The 19319-nt window shown below is 38.7% G+C and overlaps 1 protein-coding gene across 1 annotated transcript; it reads left to right on the forward strand.

Moving 5' to 3' along the window:
• The first annotated feature begins 15819 nt into the window (after nt 1–15819).
• On the forward strand, nt 15820–16773 carry LOC102015624 (olfactory receptor 52M1). The gene has a single exon (XM_005380049.1). It carries the CDS (start codon nt 15820–15822, stop codon nt 16771–16773), a length of 954 nt encoding a protein of 317 aa, XP_005380106.1.
• The last annotated feature ends 2546 nt before the right edge of the window (nt 16774–19319 follow it).

The following is a 19319-nucleotide window of genomic DNA, read 5'->3' on the forward strand; positions in this document are numbered from 1 at the left end:
ATTCAGGAGTATGGAGTATTCAGAAGACAGGAGCTTTTTGTTTTCAGATTTCTAGTCTTGCGAGAGATAACAGCTCTGACAACAGTGGACAAAGATCCTTATTTTCATTCTGGCACCTGATATTACCTGTGATAAAAAAGAATTCTGAATACCAACTTGAAGAGTTGTCATGTATTTACTATAATTATCCATGATAATACCAATCATCAAATGTAGAAATAAGCATGTTCATTATTTCTACTGCTAAATTGCCCCACTATACAGTAGAAATCCTTAAAATTATGCATTCCTTTGATCTACTAATTTTATTCTGGCAAACTTTTCCCTAAGGTAATGGACAATACAGAAAAGGTCTATGAAATCATTAGATGTAACTATGCATAGTGTGTTTATCCTACTGGCTGCATATCTTTTCTTATTACTGATCAGTTGAACTTCGATGTTAAGAATATACACCAAGAATATACACTGATCAGCTGCTTAAAATTTTTATATTAATGAAAAATTGGAGCTGTGTTAAAAAGCATTGTTTATGTTCTAGTATATCTATTTGATGAGTTAGGTTTCCTGGCATAATATTTACATCCTGTTACAATATATGAGGGAATGACAGGAGGCAGGTTAAACTATGATTTCATTTCATTAAAGATCTATGTAATATACAAAATATACCTTAAGATATAGAACTATTTGGAGATATTTTAACCTTTGGTGGACAGACTACTGTACACTTGTAATTTTCTTTGTTTCATATATATACATATTCTGTCTTTAAAAAAAACTATAAATGATGAAAACCTGCTAAACTTTTACTTCAGTTTTACTAGGAAAATATAGTCAATTTAAATTACAAAGATTCGCCACAGACCTAATTTTTCACAGGAAATGACCTCTAATTCAAGGTTGTTCAGATTTCATAGTTGAAAAGGATGAACAGAAAATTTCTTAAGAAAGTTATACTCTAAGCCAGGCTCTTAAAATTTACTGGCAAGAATCTGGGCATTACTTATAATTTGACATAAGAAACACATCTTTTTATGAGCAAATCTTAACTTTTCCACCAGTTGACAGCAGGAGATGAAGAAGAATTGACTGAAATAAAATGGTGAGCAGAACCCTTTTGATCAGCAACACCTTCTTGGTTTCTTTTTGGAGGCAGGGAGATCACAAAAGCACAAGACACTGCTTAAAAAAACGCTTGCCTGTTTTTCCCCTTTAGATACCTCTGCTAAAACCTGCACTGCTTCAGGTCCTCAGGATTCAGGACCTGATAGCAGGGGATCTGATCAAGTCCTTCCTTCTCTGAGGCTTTCTCTCTTGATCTTTCTCATCAGATTTCTAGCAGGGCCTGGACGTCTCATGACGCCATGAGTGTGTGGTGACTTTCTTTGTATTAAAATTATATGTTGACTGCAATTACATACTATTGTATGTAGTGTTTAGTTTAAATCCCTGTCCCATCTAATCAATTCCTGCACATTTGAGGCATCCTCTAGGATGTACCATATATCCAAAACACAGATAAATTATTCCAACTTGGGGAATGTATATTGCTTGTCTACCATCCACATTAAACAGTAAGAATTTCAGGAGAAATTTCATCATCTTTTTGGCATTTACCTAAGGAAATGTCTCCATTGGTGAAGAAGTTTCATCATCTCTTTGGCTTTTACCTGAGAAAATGTCTCCACTGCTCAAGGTCCATTCCCACTCATCCCTCTTCTATAAAGCCTTCTGTGGTACCTCTAGTCAATACCAGAGTAGGTGGGTGGGAGTAAGATAATCACTAAATTCTTCTAAATTATTTCCAACATGTCCATCCACATTTCTGATTTTGCCTACATAAGTGCAGCAATTACATTTTGCTAGCAAATAAGAATAAGAAAAATCCATGTGTGGCATTGGGGTCCTGATTCAGGTTTGAACATGTAGTTCACTTTAAGTTTTTATGTGTCTACTCATTGGTTAAGCATCGATTGAATGCTAAGAAGAAACATGCAAATCTTGTGAACTTGTAAGCAGTTTGCAAGATTTTTAGTTTACAGCACATCTCACTGATTCTCTAGTAATTCTGTGATGTGGTCACTTACACATGTAAATAACTGATAGCATACATGAAATTTCTTCCTAAGGTTTCAAATGTAAGGATCCATCAGTAAGACAGGAAACCAAGGAAGCCTGGGAGGCAGCACCACACAACTTCTCATGGCACCGACTTGTCATTTAACAAGTCAGATTCCTCAACCCAGACCTTCATCTTTTCTGTGGTGGAGCAAGTTGCTTAACCTTTGGAAGTTTTCTTTTCCATATGCAAAATGGACAGAACATTTACTGTAATGGATGAATATACAGAACAAATAACCCAAGTATAAAATCTTGGTGTTTGACAGCAGCTGATTTCTCCTGAAATTCTTACTGTTTAATGTGGATGGTAGACAAGCAATATACATTCCCCAAGCTGGAATAATTTATCTGTGTTTTGGATATATGGTACATCTTAGAGGATGCCTCAGATGTGCAGGAATTGATCAGATGGGACAGGGATTTATAACAAACACTACATACAATAGTATGTAATTGTAGTCAACATATAATTTTAAAATGTAATGGAGAATTCTGAAGTATTCTCTAAAAGAGTTGTGAGGGACTTCTATCCTGAACCAGAAAGGGGCTCAATTTACTCAGTGTCGAAGTAGGCCATGGAGGTGGCTACTTATCACATAAAGATCAATGTCTGCGGATGGCCTTCAATCTAGATTTCTACCTTTGACTTGCTTCAGAACCAGTGATTCAACCAATGAAGTTATCACTGAGTTTTAGGCTGGGATAAAGGTTAAACACAGGTGTAGAAAGATCTACTGAGTTGACAATTCTTGTCAGTGGTAGTTGGAACTAGGTTGTGGTGCCTACATTGTGTCACTGGACCTGTGCATTCCAAAGTATTTTACATCAGTCTATGCGAGAGCATCCTTACCTGGACACTTGTGACATGCCTGGAGGCATTTGTTGGAGGCATTCTGACCAGGAGTCTGAGGCTTCTGAAAGACATTTTATTATGGTGACATGAGCATGGTTTAGAGGCAAGACAGACTCAGGTTCAAATACTAACTCCACTTTTTCTGGTTCCATATCTTTTAAATTTTATTTTATTTTAAACAGAAAAGAACAAAAACAAATTGACAAACATAACTCGAGGCTTTCATAGGTAAATGGGTGCACCCAGAGACCATACTCATAAGTGAATTAAATCAGAGTCACATGTGTAAACATTGTATTTCTTCCTTACTATGAGAACCTGAAAGAGTAAATCAAATCTGAAAAGTACAGATATTGTGAAAGGGAAAGAAACTGCTCAAAAGGAAAGAACAACTGGGATGAGGGAAAAGAGAAAAGAATGAAGAAAATATATATATACACAATAGATAGCTAACATAATTGTACTATAATTTCTATGGGTTTATTGAAAAGAACAGGTAATGTTTAATTGTTTGATTAATCTTACCTATATTTGTTTATCTGAGTAATCAATTTGAAGATAATAACATGTAATACAGCAATCATTGTTAATTTCTTGGTTCCATAACTTTAGGCTATGTAGTCTCTACTTTTGATCTTTATTTTGTTTTTTGATTTGTGAAATAGCAACAGCAGCTACCTGCGAGTTGCCTTATATAGTCTACGGACTCCGCAAGTACTCAAGAAAGGCCAAATGTTACGATGCATGGCCTTTGAATAAGCAGTGAATTTGCTTTATTTACTGTTATGGTTGATACAGTGTGTCAGTGTGAGAAGTCTAGAAGCTTATCTAAGTAACTCAGCAGTTCTACATCCTGGGGTGAAAAGAACATGCCCTTCCTGCTCTAGAATGTTGTTCATTGTGTCAATTTGAGAAGTTTAAAAGTTCAACTAAGTGTTTCAGCAGGATGTTTACTTTGTTTACTTTGTAAACATGCTCAGTTTGTGGAAGAGGAGGGCACAGAGATGGTGTGGGTGTGAGTGGATAGCCCATATGCAATATATGGGAGGAAAAGAGGCTTACTCCCCTCTTTGTGCTTTTGTTGTTTTTGCTGTCTTCTGCCACCTTGAACTGTTGCCCTTGGGTCATGCCACCCTGCCTTGGAGCCAGCTGATTACCCACTGACACCTCCACAAACTGTGAGCTAAATAAACCTTTCCTCCCTTAATTTTGGGTATTTTGTCTCAGTAATGAGAGAAAAGTAACCAAGACACCTACTCCTTCCCTCTGGCTTTTCTCCCCTTCTGTAGAACACAGACATGGTCCTATGTCTGTACCATTGTGGTGATTTTATATCCTTCTTTCTCAGCTGTGTGACTTGGCTCTTTAATGTAAGTATGATCGATCAGAGAGGCAAGAAGATCTTGTTGGGAACAGGTTGGGGAGCAGGATGCTTGACCATGGAGCAGAAGACAAGAAGTCCAATCTGGACAGAAAATTCCAATCTTTTCTCTCCTGTTCTGAAGGAAAATACTAGGCAAGAAAGCCTTCCAAGTTGGGGTTTCTCTCTCTCTTTTTTTTTGACTCAACCTAAATTATGCTATACTTCACTTATTTCTTGTATTTATCACTAGACCTATGAAGAAGACTTGGATCACCCCATACGCAATTTTTCTGGAACTTGGAGAAAGGCTTTCAGTGATTTTGGGTCCCCTCTGTGGAATGTACTTACCCATTGGAGTGCTGTGCAGGGCTCTGGGCTCTGTCCTTTGCAGTGGCTACCTCTTGTCTGTCTGGTTGGACAAGTTTAGTTGACAACCAAGGAGAGCCATAGCCATTCCCCTGATCTTTCTTCTGTCTCTTATCTAAGTTCTGAAAATAGCCAGTTAGTTCCCAAGGGTTGCACAGATATCTGTACACTTCCCTCTGGATTTTTAGTTACCATCCATAGAGAAGTCCTCACTCCTGATCCCACCTCACCTCCAGGGACTGGATGCAGACTCTTATTCCTACCCCTCCCTCTGCAAGACTCTTAGCTGGCCTCAGGTTTCCAATCACCTCTGATGGGCCCAAAATACAGACCACAAGAGGCATGAGAGTTCACAAGGGAAGGGTGGGGAAACATTGCTGGAGAGTAGTATGATCAGTATGAACTTCTCGGGTTAATCACTGCTTCTTCTAATAAAATCATAATATAAAATCTAGGCTATAAAAAGAATGCAAATGTTAACAGTGTAATTTAAAAATTCTGCTTCTATTTTTTGCATTTTTGTTTAAAGTGAGTAGTTATAATTATGACTTGAAACAATTGTGTGTTTAATTAAACTAGCAAGAAGAGTGGGAAGGCTAGTTTTAGTTTTATCCCTTTACTGAAGTGGCATGGGCACAACTGTGCAGGCTCAGGAATCCTGTTTCCAAGTTTAGTCTCCAAAATTTTCTTCTAGTGTGTTTAACTCTGCCTCAAGTGATTGCATCTGCATAATTGCCCCATAAAAATTCGAAATATAATTTTGTCAATGGAAAAAAGGATTCTTTTTAAAAATTTCTAGGGAGTCTGAATATTTCCATATTTGAGCAGGATTTGTAGCCACTGTGTTTATTTTGAAACACATTCCTTTCTTATTGACTCCTAATATTCTTAAGTGAAGGTAAGGAAGATGATTTCATAAAATATAGCAAAGGTTATTTTCTATAGGAAGTTGACATATATACAAAGAAATATTTTCATAATTTTTTTTCAAGAAAGCAGAAAAAAGTAAGCCCAACATCAGCCAGAAGATAAGATTAGAGGAGAAATCAAATGGAGAAAACAAAAACAGAGGTAAAAAGAATCAAGAAAATGAAGTTGTTTCTTGAAAAGTATAAACAGATTGATAAATCTCAGAGTAAGGAAAGAAGATTCAAATAAATAAGACTATAAGTGGAAGAGAAGGAATTGCAACTGATACTACACAAATAACAAAGGATCAAAAAGAGACTGGAGATATAGTTCAGAGAGACAATACTTATCAAACATATGTGAGGTTCTGAGCTTGATCCTTAGCCCAGAATAAAAGACTACAGTGAGCAATTATATGCCAGATTGGTTAACCTAGAAGAAATAGATAAATCCCTGGGATTGTACAACCTAAGACACGCTCAAGAAAGTCTGAATACAGAAATAATGAGTAAGGAGATTGAATCAGTAATAAAATGATCCTAACAAATAAATCCCAGGACTTGATGGCTTCACTGCTAAGTTATACCGCAAATTTAAGTAACATTAATCTTTTTCAAACTCATCTAAAAAGTTTGAAGAGGTTCAACATATGATAAGCAATACATATGGTAAAAGAATGAAAGATAAAAATAATAATCCCAGTAGGTGCAGGAAAATCATTTGACAAAATGCAATGTTCTTTCACGATAAAACTCAGATAAGACACATTCTTCTACATTTAACACTTAATAAATGTTGTACATGAGAAACCCACAGCTAATATCACCCTCAGTGTTGAATAACTGAATGCTTGAGAGGAAATACTGTTTTTTGTGTTATTGGAGGTACTAGTGAGAGCAACTGGGCAAGAACAAGAAATAAGAACCATTTGAATAGGAAAAAAAGTAAACTTGTCTGTGTTCAGATGACGTCATGTGTAGAAAACCTTAAGACTCCACCCAAAAACTGTTGGAATAAAAAAAATTAGTAAAGTGCCAGGAAACAAAACCATAAAATCAAGCAGCATTTTTATATATCAGTGAACTGTCCAAGGAACAGCTCAAACAGTCCCATTTATGATAGATAGTATAAGAAAGTACTTAGAAATATGTAACCAAGGAGATAAAAGATACACAGTACTCTTGAAGCTATAAAACAATACTAATAATCCCTGAGGACAATGGAAGATCCCTTAAGGGCTAGAAAAATATTGTTAAAATCTCCATATCACTTAAAGTGATCTATAAGTTAAATGTAGTTTGTTTCAGAATTCCAAGGAATGCTTTTACTGCAATAGAAAACCTCTATGGGACCACAAAATATCCTAAATAGGAATCTTGAGCAAGAAAAACCAGCTAGGGACATATTACCTAATTTCAAAAATTGCTACAAAGATATAGAAACTAAAATAGCGTGACACTGGCAAAAAAACCAAACAGAATAGATCAATGAACAGAATGATAGCCAAGAAATATATCTACAGGTTTATAATCTGTTGCTTTTAAAAGGAGCTACTAACAACATGTAGTGGAGAAAATCTCATCAATAAATAGTGCTGGCAAAACTGGGTATCCACATGTGCAATAACAGACTTGGACTCTTCTTTTACAAAGCACTCAGAATAGATTACAGGGCTAAACCTAAGACCTGATCCTATAGATCTACTAAAGAAAATGCAAGAAAAAGTTCCCCATTGATATGGGCAGTGATTTTTTGGATATCACCTGAAAACTTAGGCAACATATAAATATAGGTAAGTTGGACTAAGAACTAAAAAGCTTCACAGCTCAGGAAGCAAGAAAGAGTGGAGAGAAAACTTACAGAACGAAATAAGATATTTGCAAGCTGTACTCCTGATAAGGACATTAATATCCAAGGAACTAAACTCATTCTCAAGAAAACAACTCATTCATGATTATTCTTGGTATATTGGGAATAGAGGGGGACTTCTTCAACTTTATAACTACCGATATGTATAATTTTCTTTCTTCATTTATAAAGGATCAGATGTAGACTGAGTTCTCTTGCCTATTGATCACATGTTTATTGAGGCATTTTTCACATCTAAATAGATGCAGAAAACAGTGGATTGTTGTAGCTCTGTTGTGACTCCAATTGCAGCTGCTATACAGAATGTGTTAATTTTCTGAAGCAATGAAACTGTATCTCCTGTTACCTCATAGAGGGTTACTGATTTGGCAAATGCATTTCTCATATCTACTCATAAGGCCTACCGGAAGCAATCTGCTTTCATCAGGAAGACCAGAAATATGCCTTTACTGTCTTATTTCAAGAAGACATGTCAACTCTCCAACAATGTTGATAATTTAGTTAGCAGGATCTTGCAACTTCTTGTCCATGAGCTACATGTCCCATTACATTGATACCATTTCTTTGATAACGTTGTGCTGGTTGGACTTAGTGAGAAGTAACAACTTACTCCAAGACTTGCTGGTATGCTTAGATTGGCCTTCTTTTTATTTTTAATTTTTTTTCCCTTTTGAGACAGGGTCTCACTATGCAGTTCAGGTTGGCCTTGAGCTCACTTTGTAGCCCAGGCTGTCTCAAACTTGCAGCAATCCTCCTGCCTCAGCTTCCTGAGTGCTGGGGTTACAGGTATGTGCCACAATGCCTGGCTAGATAAGCCTTGTAAGGTGAAGGGAAGGTGATATGGTTTAGATCTAAAATGTCACAGAAGTCTCATGTATTTGGAGGTGAGGCTAGGTTCTTGGAGGCAGGTCATTGAGGGTACGGGCTGGCCCCTCTGACCCCTGTTTCCTGACTGCCATGGGTCAAGCAGCTTTCCTCCCCCATACCCTTTGGCCATGCTGTTCTACATCTAGCTGACTAACTTTGGACTAAATCCACTTGAAACAGTTAAATAAACTTCTCCTCTGCTAAGTTACAGGTGTTGGATATTTTGTCTCAGTGACAAGAAAGTGGTGAATACAGAGGTACAACACCTGGTGGGTCTATTTAGATTTAAGGGAAAAACCCCTGGTTTGGGTATGCTATTCTAAATCCCTTACCAAGTCATTCAAAATCTGATAGTTTTAAGTGGCCCAGAAGAGATTGTTCTGCCATGGGCTCCAGCTCTTGTGTAAACATCTTTGCTACCTGCTTCATATGATTCATCAAATCCGGTTGTGCTTGGAAATTATTATTTGGACTTATTAAGTACCTTATCCAGTGCCATGGCATCCCACTCTTAAGCCTTGTTTAAGAACCTATTTTCCAGCAAAGAAAATGCAACAATTAGCTTATGCTCATGGAATTCAGTGTTCTTAACATATTCTCTCCATTCTGAAGTAGCTGGGTTGATAGAACAGCAAGACTGTTACAATACCATAAAAGTGGCTATACCTTGCAGGGCAGGGATAAAGTTCTCCCGAAGGCTACATACGCTGAATCAGTGTCCATTTCATAGTGCTGTTTCTTCCACAGATACTATTAATGAGTCTAAGAATCAAAGTAGTGGGACTAGAACCACTTGTAGCTCTAGACACCCACTAGAAAAATATTTGCTTCCTATTTCTTTAAAATTAGCCTCTGCTGGCCTAGAATTTTTAACTCCAAAGGGAACAATGCTATATCTCCTCAGAGAAACATTCTGTTGAACTGAAAATTAAGACTGCATCTAGTTGGCATTTATGGGCCACCTATCAGCAGAATACACATTCTTTAAAACTACAAGTAATATTAACCACATTAGGCCATAGTCTGGGCCATGAAATATATCTTAAGTTTAAAAGAATAAAAATTATATAAGACATTCTCTCAGGCTAAAACAAAATTAAACTAGAACAGAAAGATGATGGGGTAGTTATCAAGCAGTATATCTGAGAAGGTCTAGAAGTCAGATAGTTAGGGAGGTGAGTGATCTGTCCCCATCTGGTTGTAACATCATCCCCACTGATACCAGGAAGTGGGGTGAAGTAGAAGACTTCCTGAGGTTGGAAAATCCTCTATGCGTAATGTTCTTCCATGAGCTTCAGTAGACCTTTAAGTGAAAAGGGATCAAGTGAAGGATTAAGATCCTTAATAACACCACACTTGACTCTTACTTTTTTATTTTAAAGAAAAAAAACCTAACAAAACAACAACAATGAAGACAAAAACAAAAACAACACAGAAACAACAAAAATGATACATGACCTCAAAACAAAATGATAGGAATTAACAATGGTCGCTGCACTACATACTGTTATCTTCAATGAAGTTGCTCAGTCCACCAGATGTAGGAATGACAGATTGCTCAAACAATCAAAGACAATAACAAGCAATAAAAAAACATTGGAAACGGTACAGAGCTTCACCATACAAGATGGTAGGCATTCAACAATGGTTCTTATATTGCGTATTGTTGTCTTCAAATCAGTCATTATGATTACCAGCTATTCCCCTCCTGGCTATTTTTCCAGAAGAACTGAAAACATCATACCACAGCGATATATGTTCACCCATGTTTGCAGCAGTGCAATTTGTCATAGCTAAATCTTGGAAACAACTCAAATGTCCATCAATTGAGGAATGGATAAAAAAGATATGGTATATTTACAGAAGGGAGTATTACTCAGCTGTGAAGAAAGATAAACTCGAGGCTTTTATAGGTAAATGGATGCAACTAGAGACCATACTCATAAGTGAAATAAATCAGACTCTCATATGTAAACATTGTATTGTCTCCCTACTATAAGAACCTGAAAGAGCTGATGTTTATTTTTATGTTATGGGTCCCAGTCTACCACTGGCATCTCCTGTCTGGGGCTGAGTGCCCTCTTCTGGACAGTGTTAGAATGCACACCAATAATGTTTGCTTCTGGCAGATCTCTTTCCACAGTTTAATAGGTACATTTGAGATATTTAATATAGATTTCTGATTATTTTATGGGGGTAAGGTAATACCTACAATATTGTTCTGCACATCGGATGTGTATGTCTCCATCAGTTGGAGAAATGAAAAAGTTGAGTCAATATACGATTAAGGGATGAGGCTTTACTATCACCTTACACAATTTCACAAATGCATTGACTTGACTATTCATAATTTTAAAATATCACGCAAAACATTCAGCTGCAAAAAAATACTATCGCACCTACTTAAGTCTGTCAAAGACAGTTCATCCACTTGTTGAATACTGACCCAAGTTTCAGAAGCCGGGTGTGAATTTGTATGGAATGGCACTATTTTTTCCTTGCTAGGCCAAGGGTCCAGGACATGGACAAACACAGAGGCAAGGACACTATTTTGGTAGTTATCATTGACTTTACACAGAATGTTAAGTGTATGGCTGTGGAGAAGCTTGCAAACGTCCCAGTTTCTCCTGAGGTTCTGTGGAAGTAGGAATTTCTACAAGGAAAGGAGAAAATGAATCCTTCCTGTAATGATTCCAACTACTTCAGGCTTCAATATTTGCATATTTTTGCTGTGGTCTGAAGGAGAAAAGTTTGTGTCTCCAAGGCCTATGACAGCTAACTCCTGAAATGCAGAAGTGGAAGCAATAGTAGTAATGGTTATGCATAGTGTCTAAGTTACAACTTTTCAAACATCTGTTACATCTGTTGGAAGTACGGGTGGAATAGTTTGAGGTCACAGTGAACATGTAACTGGGATAGATTTGCAGACTGAAGCCTTTGGAGGTTTAAAGACTATGTCTTTCCACATTTCCTAGAGCGTGAGGCTCCACCAACTCCGGTGGGGACACCCTGAGAGGGACTGCTTTCTCCATGTGGCCTCTTTGTGGGGAATGAGATACGTGAGAATGTTGGAGTTCTAAAAGTGCAGGGGTTTTGTGCATGTCCCTTACAGATCTTCTCAGGATGTAAACCAAAATGGGGAAACAGATCTCACGATGTAAATACCCTTTAAGGTATTGTCATTGTGATGTCTTAGTCAATTCAGGAAATTATCATCATCCCCAAATATGTAGAGATAAAACACCACTAGAAATTCACAGCTAGGTTAATCCCTTATTTCTGGGTCCAAGGAAAGATCATTTCTACCTCAGGAAGGCTTCTTTGACTTTTGTTTGGTACCCTCAAAATAGCTGAAAACTCCAGGGAGGCCAGATGTAAGGAGCAAGAGCAGGGCTTGGACCCAAGAGATAATAACTCAAGAGGTCTGTCTTTCCCTTTACTTCCCCCTGGGCCATTGTGGACATGCAGAGGATAGCCATGTCTACATGTGAATTCTGTGCTCATCCCTCTGGGATACAGACAGCAATTACTGTTTCAGTGGGCCCTGAGCCTTCCACTTCTCTCAGATGGAATTCTCTAGGCTCCTGAGCAGAATGTTTAAGTACAAGGTCTGTGAAGCATTTGCAGAGCCCTAGGCTCTTCTGATATGATTTAGCTCAGGTAAGAGCACCTTTCAAAGGGGAATCTGGAAAACGAGCAAGGGTCATTGGGAAGGCTCCCTGCCTTAGAAGGATGCACAGACCTGGACTCCTGGGCAGCCAGCTTTAGTCAGGCTTGTATATAAGAAATGACTCAGTGGGAGGATTTCTCTTGGAAGAAGACTTAAGGAAAGAATCTGCAGAAAACCACACATAAGGAGAATGAAGAAGCTTCTAGTTCATTAATGTCAATATAAGGCTTTAACGTACTTCTAAGATGCTCGAACAGAGCTAGGCACTTGCTATCACAGAATCTATAATAGAGGAGACACACACAATCCCTCCCTTGTCAGAACTTGCCTCTTCATGAGGAAACATGCACATCAGCAGGCACTGGCTGGAACTGTGCAATACAGAAGTAGGGTGCTGAGTTTAAAGCAGGCTTCCCTGAAAAGGCAATATTTAAGCTGTGGCAAAGTGGATGTGAAAAGATTTGCCAGGTGAGGAAAATAGGGCCATTTCTACATTGCTACCGGAAGATAACATGGTTAATTCTCAGAGGCAAAAGAACACGATACACTTGGGAAACAAATATTCAGTAAGAAGCAGTGTGTGGACTGGTAAGAGCTGTGGCTGGTTATGGTGAATATGTCTGGATAGGGAGCTTAGTGAAGGGTTGATCTGCAGCAATTCCTTACACTTTTATTATCCCTGCACGGAATTGCTACGGTCTCGTGGGTGTGTTCAAGTTTTCAGGGCCACTTCTGACTAGGAAGGCTTAAGGAAGTACTAATATTAGGTCTCTGGGAGAAAAAACCAGTACAGCCCACCCTCATTAGTAGCCAAGTCACATCTCTCCAATCGTGGGAATCTTTTTCAGTTTCAAGATGTGTTCATAGACAGATAGGAAGAGGAAGAGGTTAAATGGAGTTGGAATATCCATCGGGAAAACAGCATTGTGTGTGTTTTCGGGTATGGGGAAGGAAAGAAAAATCAAGTTTCTTGTTTCAGGGCCGTGGGTCAGTCTAGAAGGACTGAGAACATTAGGCTTGACTCTACAGTGGTTTGTGGTGGAACAAATGTCTACTGGCTTTGACAAAAGTCATCTCTTTCATGTCCATTGTTCCCAAGGTTTACATTAACCTTGTCTGTGACTGGGGCCTCTGAGATCCTCCTGTAGCACCACTGCTCTGCCCAAACCCACAGGGGAGCCAGCTCCAAAGGGCAGTAATGAAGGGGCCTGAAAGGTGTTGGAAGGGAAGATAGACCCGAAACAACTTCCTCCAACACAGGAGTAACACCTACGCAGAAGAATCAGGGGGCAGAAAAATTCACCAGGCAAGTCCTACTTATTTTTCCATTCAAGTCCTCTCCCTGTTCTGAAATAAAGGAAAACTATTACTTTCCATGTTACAGTTCTGCTTAATATGACACATTCATGTTACAACAGACTACTTATCTAGACTTTGGGCTTACAGATCTTTTGCTTCAAGAGTTAGTTATATCGCTTGTCCTATCTCAGATTCTCTGTCCTGTTAAGGAAGCCATCTGCATGTCAAGAGATAGGTAAAGGCGGTGTGCTGCTGGGGCCTGGCCTAATATCCACAAGAGAGCATGTGGTATGGCCAACCTGGGGACAAGTGAAGGGACTCTATGCAGGGGTACAGGGAGACGTGAGGAAGATGACAGGGGCGGTGAAGTGTCAGGACTAACAGCGGGCAGTGTTACCAAATCCAGACCTTAGCAGGTGAGGGAAGATGTAGGGACCAGAACATGAGAAGGGTCACTTTTCAGGAGTTGGGGCCTTTTGTAGAAGACAAGACACTGCCAAGCATGCCTGGTGGGAAAGGAATTGGGAGCCAGTCTCTGACCTCTAGTATTAACATCTGAACTCCTGCTAGTGCCTCACACTGGCTGGGATCACTTGGAAACCAGAGGAGAGGCCAATCTGGATGACACAGTCCAGAACTGTTAGATTCTGGAGGCATCATTCAGAGAGGGAGAGGGGAACACCGTGAATACAGGATAAGGAAGACAAGCCAGACTCCTAGAGCTGTGCCTCTGCCCCACCTTTCTTCGTGACTTCACAGGCCAGTTCCCTTGACTCCGCATTCTTCCCAGCCACCATGACAGGCGTTTATCTTCCCTTTTAAAAGATATTGCCAGCACTGTCCCCATTTAATAGCCTTTGAAAATCTTAACGTGAATCTATCTTACAAAGAGAAGTTCTTGGCACATGCTTGTAATTCCGTCACTTGGGAGGCTGAGCAGGAGGATCACAGGAAGTTCAAGGCCAGTCTTGGCTGGGCTACATAGTGAGTTCAGAAAAGCCTGAACTATGTAGTGAGACTTTGTCTCAAAAAACAGAGAGATAGATAGATAGATAAATAGATAGATAGATAGACAGATAGATGATAGATAGACAGAAAGAGAGAGAGAGAGACAGAAAGAGAGAGAAACCTGCAAGATCAAGTTGTTGAAGTGGGCTTACATGGTGGTCATTTTCCCAGAGACACAGCTCCCTGGAGATAGACAGATCAAAGTTCTTTGCAGTTTATTGAGCATATTTTAGGTTTGATACATCAGTCTCAACTGCATAAAAAAGGCTAATGCTTAGTATTATTAAGTGTCTGACACACTTCATATAATCTCATGACAACTTCAGGAAACAGTTTTTTAAAAAGTTTGCTTTAAAGCAAAGCTAAACATTGTTCACTGACAGAATAAAGTAGTTTCCTTAAGCTCTAGTTGACAGGATCTGAAGTCAGAATCTGGAATACTCCTCAATGAGATTACTGATTATCCTGATATAGTCTAACCTAATTAGATTCAAGATGCAGTAGACAAAGCTTCTCAGATGCTCCTTATCTTTCTTCCAAGTTCTTTAACACATATAAAAACAGATTCTTGCTTGATCCTTTCGAGTGGGCACCAAAGACAAAAAAAGACACCACAGCACAAATTGTTTCTTGTCTTTTCTCTGAAAATATCTTCCTTTTAGCTAGTTGCTCTGGATTATGAATAAACATTTTAAAATTTTTTTTGGCTAAATAGTAATTTCCTAGGGCTTTCTGTCACTCTATTCTTTCTGTCACTATATTCACTGAATGGTGAATATATTTTCTTCCTTCCTGGTGATGACCTTTGCTTCTGGAATCTTACCTTCAGCCTCAATGAAGGAGGGAGGAGACCCTTGCTAAGTTCTGCCATTGGTTATTAGATACCCAAACTGAGCTTCAGAGGATTCACATTTCAGAAATAACCTTATTTGCACCTTCCCGAAGCCCTGCCTTCAGTATCCTACATCTCTGCCTGGTGATTTTGTCCTGAAGATCAGAAAATTCAGGTCATCCAATAGTTAACAAGAGTCCCAGGCTTAAACTTTTATTTACTGTAGAGTTTAGATGGTCCCCAAAGTCTGAACTGGTATCTCAACTTCTTCCAGGAACTGTAAAGCATTATAATACAGTCCCAATAGTTACCTCATAACATGCCTGCAGAAGTAGATACCAGAAGGGCCTAGAGCTGCTGAGGTCAACTCATTCTTGATAGAAGAACATCACTACTTGTGTGTCATGCTGCAAGAAGATAATCATTTATTAAAGTATGCATTTTTGCTGTGCTTGTTAAAATTTCATGGACATTGTAGTATAATATGACATTTATAGTATAAAATTCTGTAACTTTTTTCCTAAAAGTTTATAGCGTCTAGTTAATGACTTTATTTTGTATTATATGATGTAAGAGTGAAGTGTTGTCCTTTCTTTCCAGGAAACACAAGTTCTGCTGCATTTTGGGGCACAGATGATAAAGCTCATTTACAAACAGCCATGCTCACATTTCATAATGCTTGCTCTGTACCCAGCTCCTTCCACCTCATGGGCATTCCAGGGCTGGAGTCCCTGTACATCTGGCTCTCTATCCCCTTTAGCTCCATGTATTTGGTGGCTGTGGTGGGAAATGTCACCATCTTGGCTGTCATAAGGGTAGAACACAGCTTGCACCAGCCCATGTACTTCTTTCTCTGCATGCTGGCTATCATTGACCTGGTTTTGTCCACTTCCACTATGCCCAAACTTCTGAGCATTTTTTGGTTTGGTGCTGGTGATATTGGCTTAGATGCTTGCTTGGCCCAAATGTTTCTTATCCACTGCTTTGCTACTGTTGAGTCAGGCATATTTCTTGCCATGGCTTTCGATCGCTATGTAGCTATCTGCAACCTGCTATACCATACCACGGTGCTCACCCATGCAGTGGTGGGTCATTTGGGGTTGGCTGCCTTCCTCCGAGGAGTTCTCTACATTGGACCACTGCCTCTGATGATCAGATTGAGGCTTCCTCTTTACAAAAGCCACATCATCTCCCACTCTTGCTGTGAACACATGGCTGTCATCACCTTGACGTGTGGTGACAGCAGAGTCAACAATGTCTATGGGCTGAGCATTGGGTTTGTGGTACTGGTCCTGGACTCCATGGCTATTGCTACCTCTTATGTGATGATTTTCAGGGCTGTAATGGGGCTTGCCACGCCAGAGGCCAGGCTTAAAACTTTGGGAACATGCGGTTCTCATGTCTGTGCCATCGTGATCTTCTATGTTCCCATTGCTGTTTCCTCTCTAATTCATCGATTTGGTCACCATGTGTCTCCTCCAATCCACACTCTCTTGGCCAACTTCTATCTCCTCATTCCTCCAATCCTTAATCCCATTGTCTATGCTGTACGTACCAAGCAGATCCGAGAGAGGCTTCTTCAAATCCTGAAGATAAGAGCTAAGATCAGATGACTGCTGCTCCCTCGTTTCTCTGAAATAAGCTAATGGATAGGAAGGTATTTGAATATAGAAGGCTTCTTCCCAATTGGGAACCTGTCAAGAACTCTGAGATATTAGGGCCAATCTTTATAGTTCCAAAGGAATGACAAAATTGAGTATGGAATTAAGTTCTAAAGACAGAAGATAACCGTCCTCCATCTGGAGGATATTTGAGTTGGAAAGAAAGCAAACCAACAATGACATCAGTAACAAATAATAACAAGTGTTTATTCAGTACTTTTCATGTAATTCTTATAGATATTCTGAAATATTATGAGATATTGTTCACATTTTATATTTGAGGAAATAGGACAAGACATTCTTGCTTATGGACTGCATACAAAGTTATTTAGGGCCTCTAACTCAGTGTTTAAGTTGAAGTTTACAACACATTGTAGTATTATATACTAATACTTTTTACTAAGTGTACTTTCTATAAACTATGTATTTTCAAAATTACCTTAGCTATAAGAAACATTTCCTAAGTTAATCACTAGCCATCAAGATGCTACTAAAACTCGTACTAATTGAACATGTGTTGTAGATGACTGGCTTGCATATACATATGGAGATGTCACTCATGACAGAATATGGCCTGACAAAAATTACAGGCTCAAAGATGGGAAATGAGAAAATAATTGTGTCTTACTTGGTATTGCACTTCTTGTATTTTTCTCTCCAGGATTAAAATATGTGAAGACTCCAAGGAAGGGAAAAACCTTCCCTTCCCTACAGAAACTTTCCATGATTTTTGATCAACCTGTATAACTTTTGCTCATAATGTACTGTGTTCATGGAAATGGATCAGCATAAAATAAAGATATGTTTATATAATTTGTATATAAATTGACTTTATCCCAAGATTATATGTTAGATCAATACTTAAGAGACTGCTAATATGCATGAAGCACTTAGCTACTATTGAAAATTACTGACATAATTAATATGGTAGCAATCCCTATATCCATTGTACAGATGAAGAAATTGAAGTTCTCAAAAGCAACGGAATTGCCAAACCTCCTCATGTAATCCAGGAATCAGTCTCAGTTACAATAACCCCTCTAAGTCTCCGAGTCTCTCTGACATTCATTTTCCTTAACTGTCAAACAGATGAAAGGCCTCTCTCCTAAGGTCCGACTTGGGGATTTAACATGTCCAGCACAGTAGTCCTTAGGTGTGCCCATTGTTCCCAAGACTGGGGTAGTACAGATCAACAATCTGCTTTTCACTGCTCCTTTCTGAGAGGGATGACAAAGTATAAACTTAGATTAGATCTATGTCTGATTATTCATCCTGTAACTCCACAAACTAAACAGGAAAACATCAAATATATGAGGTTTTAGGTACACATAGTCACTGCTCAAGCACATAGTAAAGAGCAGAGTGTGACAACCAGAAAATTTGACTTTTAGTTTTGTCTTGGTTAGTCTAATTAATGGGAATTGTTCTAATTCTCAGAAAACCAGGTCCTAGTTATATGCATATTTCTTCCCTCCATAACTTTTATTGTGTCACTATTGTGATGGTCTTTCCTTATTCTTCTGTTGCTCTAAGTTTTGAGCAAGTGTTCTCCTTATGATTAGCAATCATAAGCTAATTCTTCTGTTTTATCCACCTCCATCCTGTTTTGGAGCCAGAGGAAGATGCTTCGAGTCTGTGCTCAAGATATTGACTGTTAGGGAATTTCTTGGGAATAGGAGAAAGCAAAGCCTATGGGCCCAGAATTTCCTGAAATGATTTAAAAATACCTAATTAGGCAAAAATCTTGAAACATAGAAAGCTTGCTATTTTTGTATAGCACAGGTGTTTAGGTTTTCTGAGGCAGAATATACTAGGGTGAGGCAAATTGAGGCCAATTTTATGATCATAAAGAATTCAGCCTAGCACATAAGTTAATCTTGTCTGCATCCTCCAAAGATTGTGCAAACTTCACATAAATTAGCTATGAAATATCACTTTCCTTCAATTTTGGATTTTATGTAAAAACTGTGAAATTGGCATGTGGCCAAGAGGCATTAATGGACCCCCAAAACAGAAAAGGTGAAGAGTGTGCAAACTGTACAAGAGGTTGTTGTAGAAACTTTAAAGGCACCTAGTAGGTCTTTATAGCAGAGCCTTAGCTGATGCCATCTAGTATCTACCACTGAGGTCACACTTTACAGAAGGTATGACTCACTATTTTAAGGGTGTAAGTAGGTCAGTTCCTGTGAGGAAGGACACTTCTGACAGAGAACCGGGGCTCTTAAGACCCACAAGGCCTTGTTGAAACTTAGAAATGTAGAAAAATGTAAAAACTTTCTTCCCATGTTCCAATAACTCTAAGCCTCCTCAGACTCCCTCTAAAGCATATCCTCCATTCTTTATCACACACGTATGACTTGATTGTGAGGACCAGTTTTTAGAGTACTTAGGAGTGGTCAGAGAAAACAGAAGGTAAGATGCAGATTTGAAACTGAGTCTTTAAATTTCTTGGGAGATGAAGATATTATCCTAGTTAATAAGTATGTCATAGACGATTT

Source organism: Chinchilla lanigera, unplaced genomic scaffold (assembly GCF_000276665.1).
Source record: "Chinchilla lanigera isolate Chin_1 unplaced genomic scaffold, ChiLan1.0 scaffold00013, whole genome shotgun sequence".
NCBI lineage: Eukaryota > Metazoa > Chordata > Mammalia > Rodentia > Chinchillidae > Chinchilla > Chinchilla lanigera.

Coding starts and splice junctions, on each gene's coding strand:
- LOC102015624 (XM_005380049.1), top strand. CDS start 15,820: ATGCTCACATTTCATAATGCTTGCTCTGTACCCAGCTCCTTCCACCTC.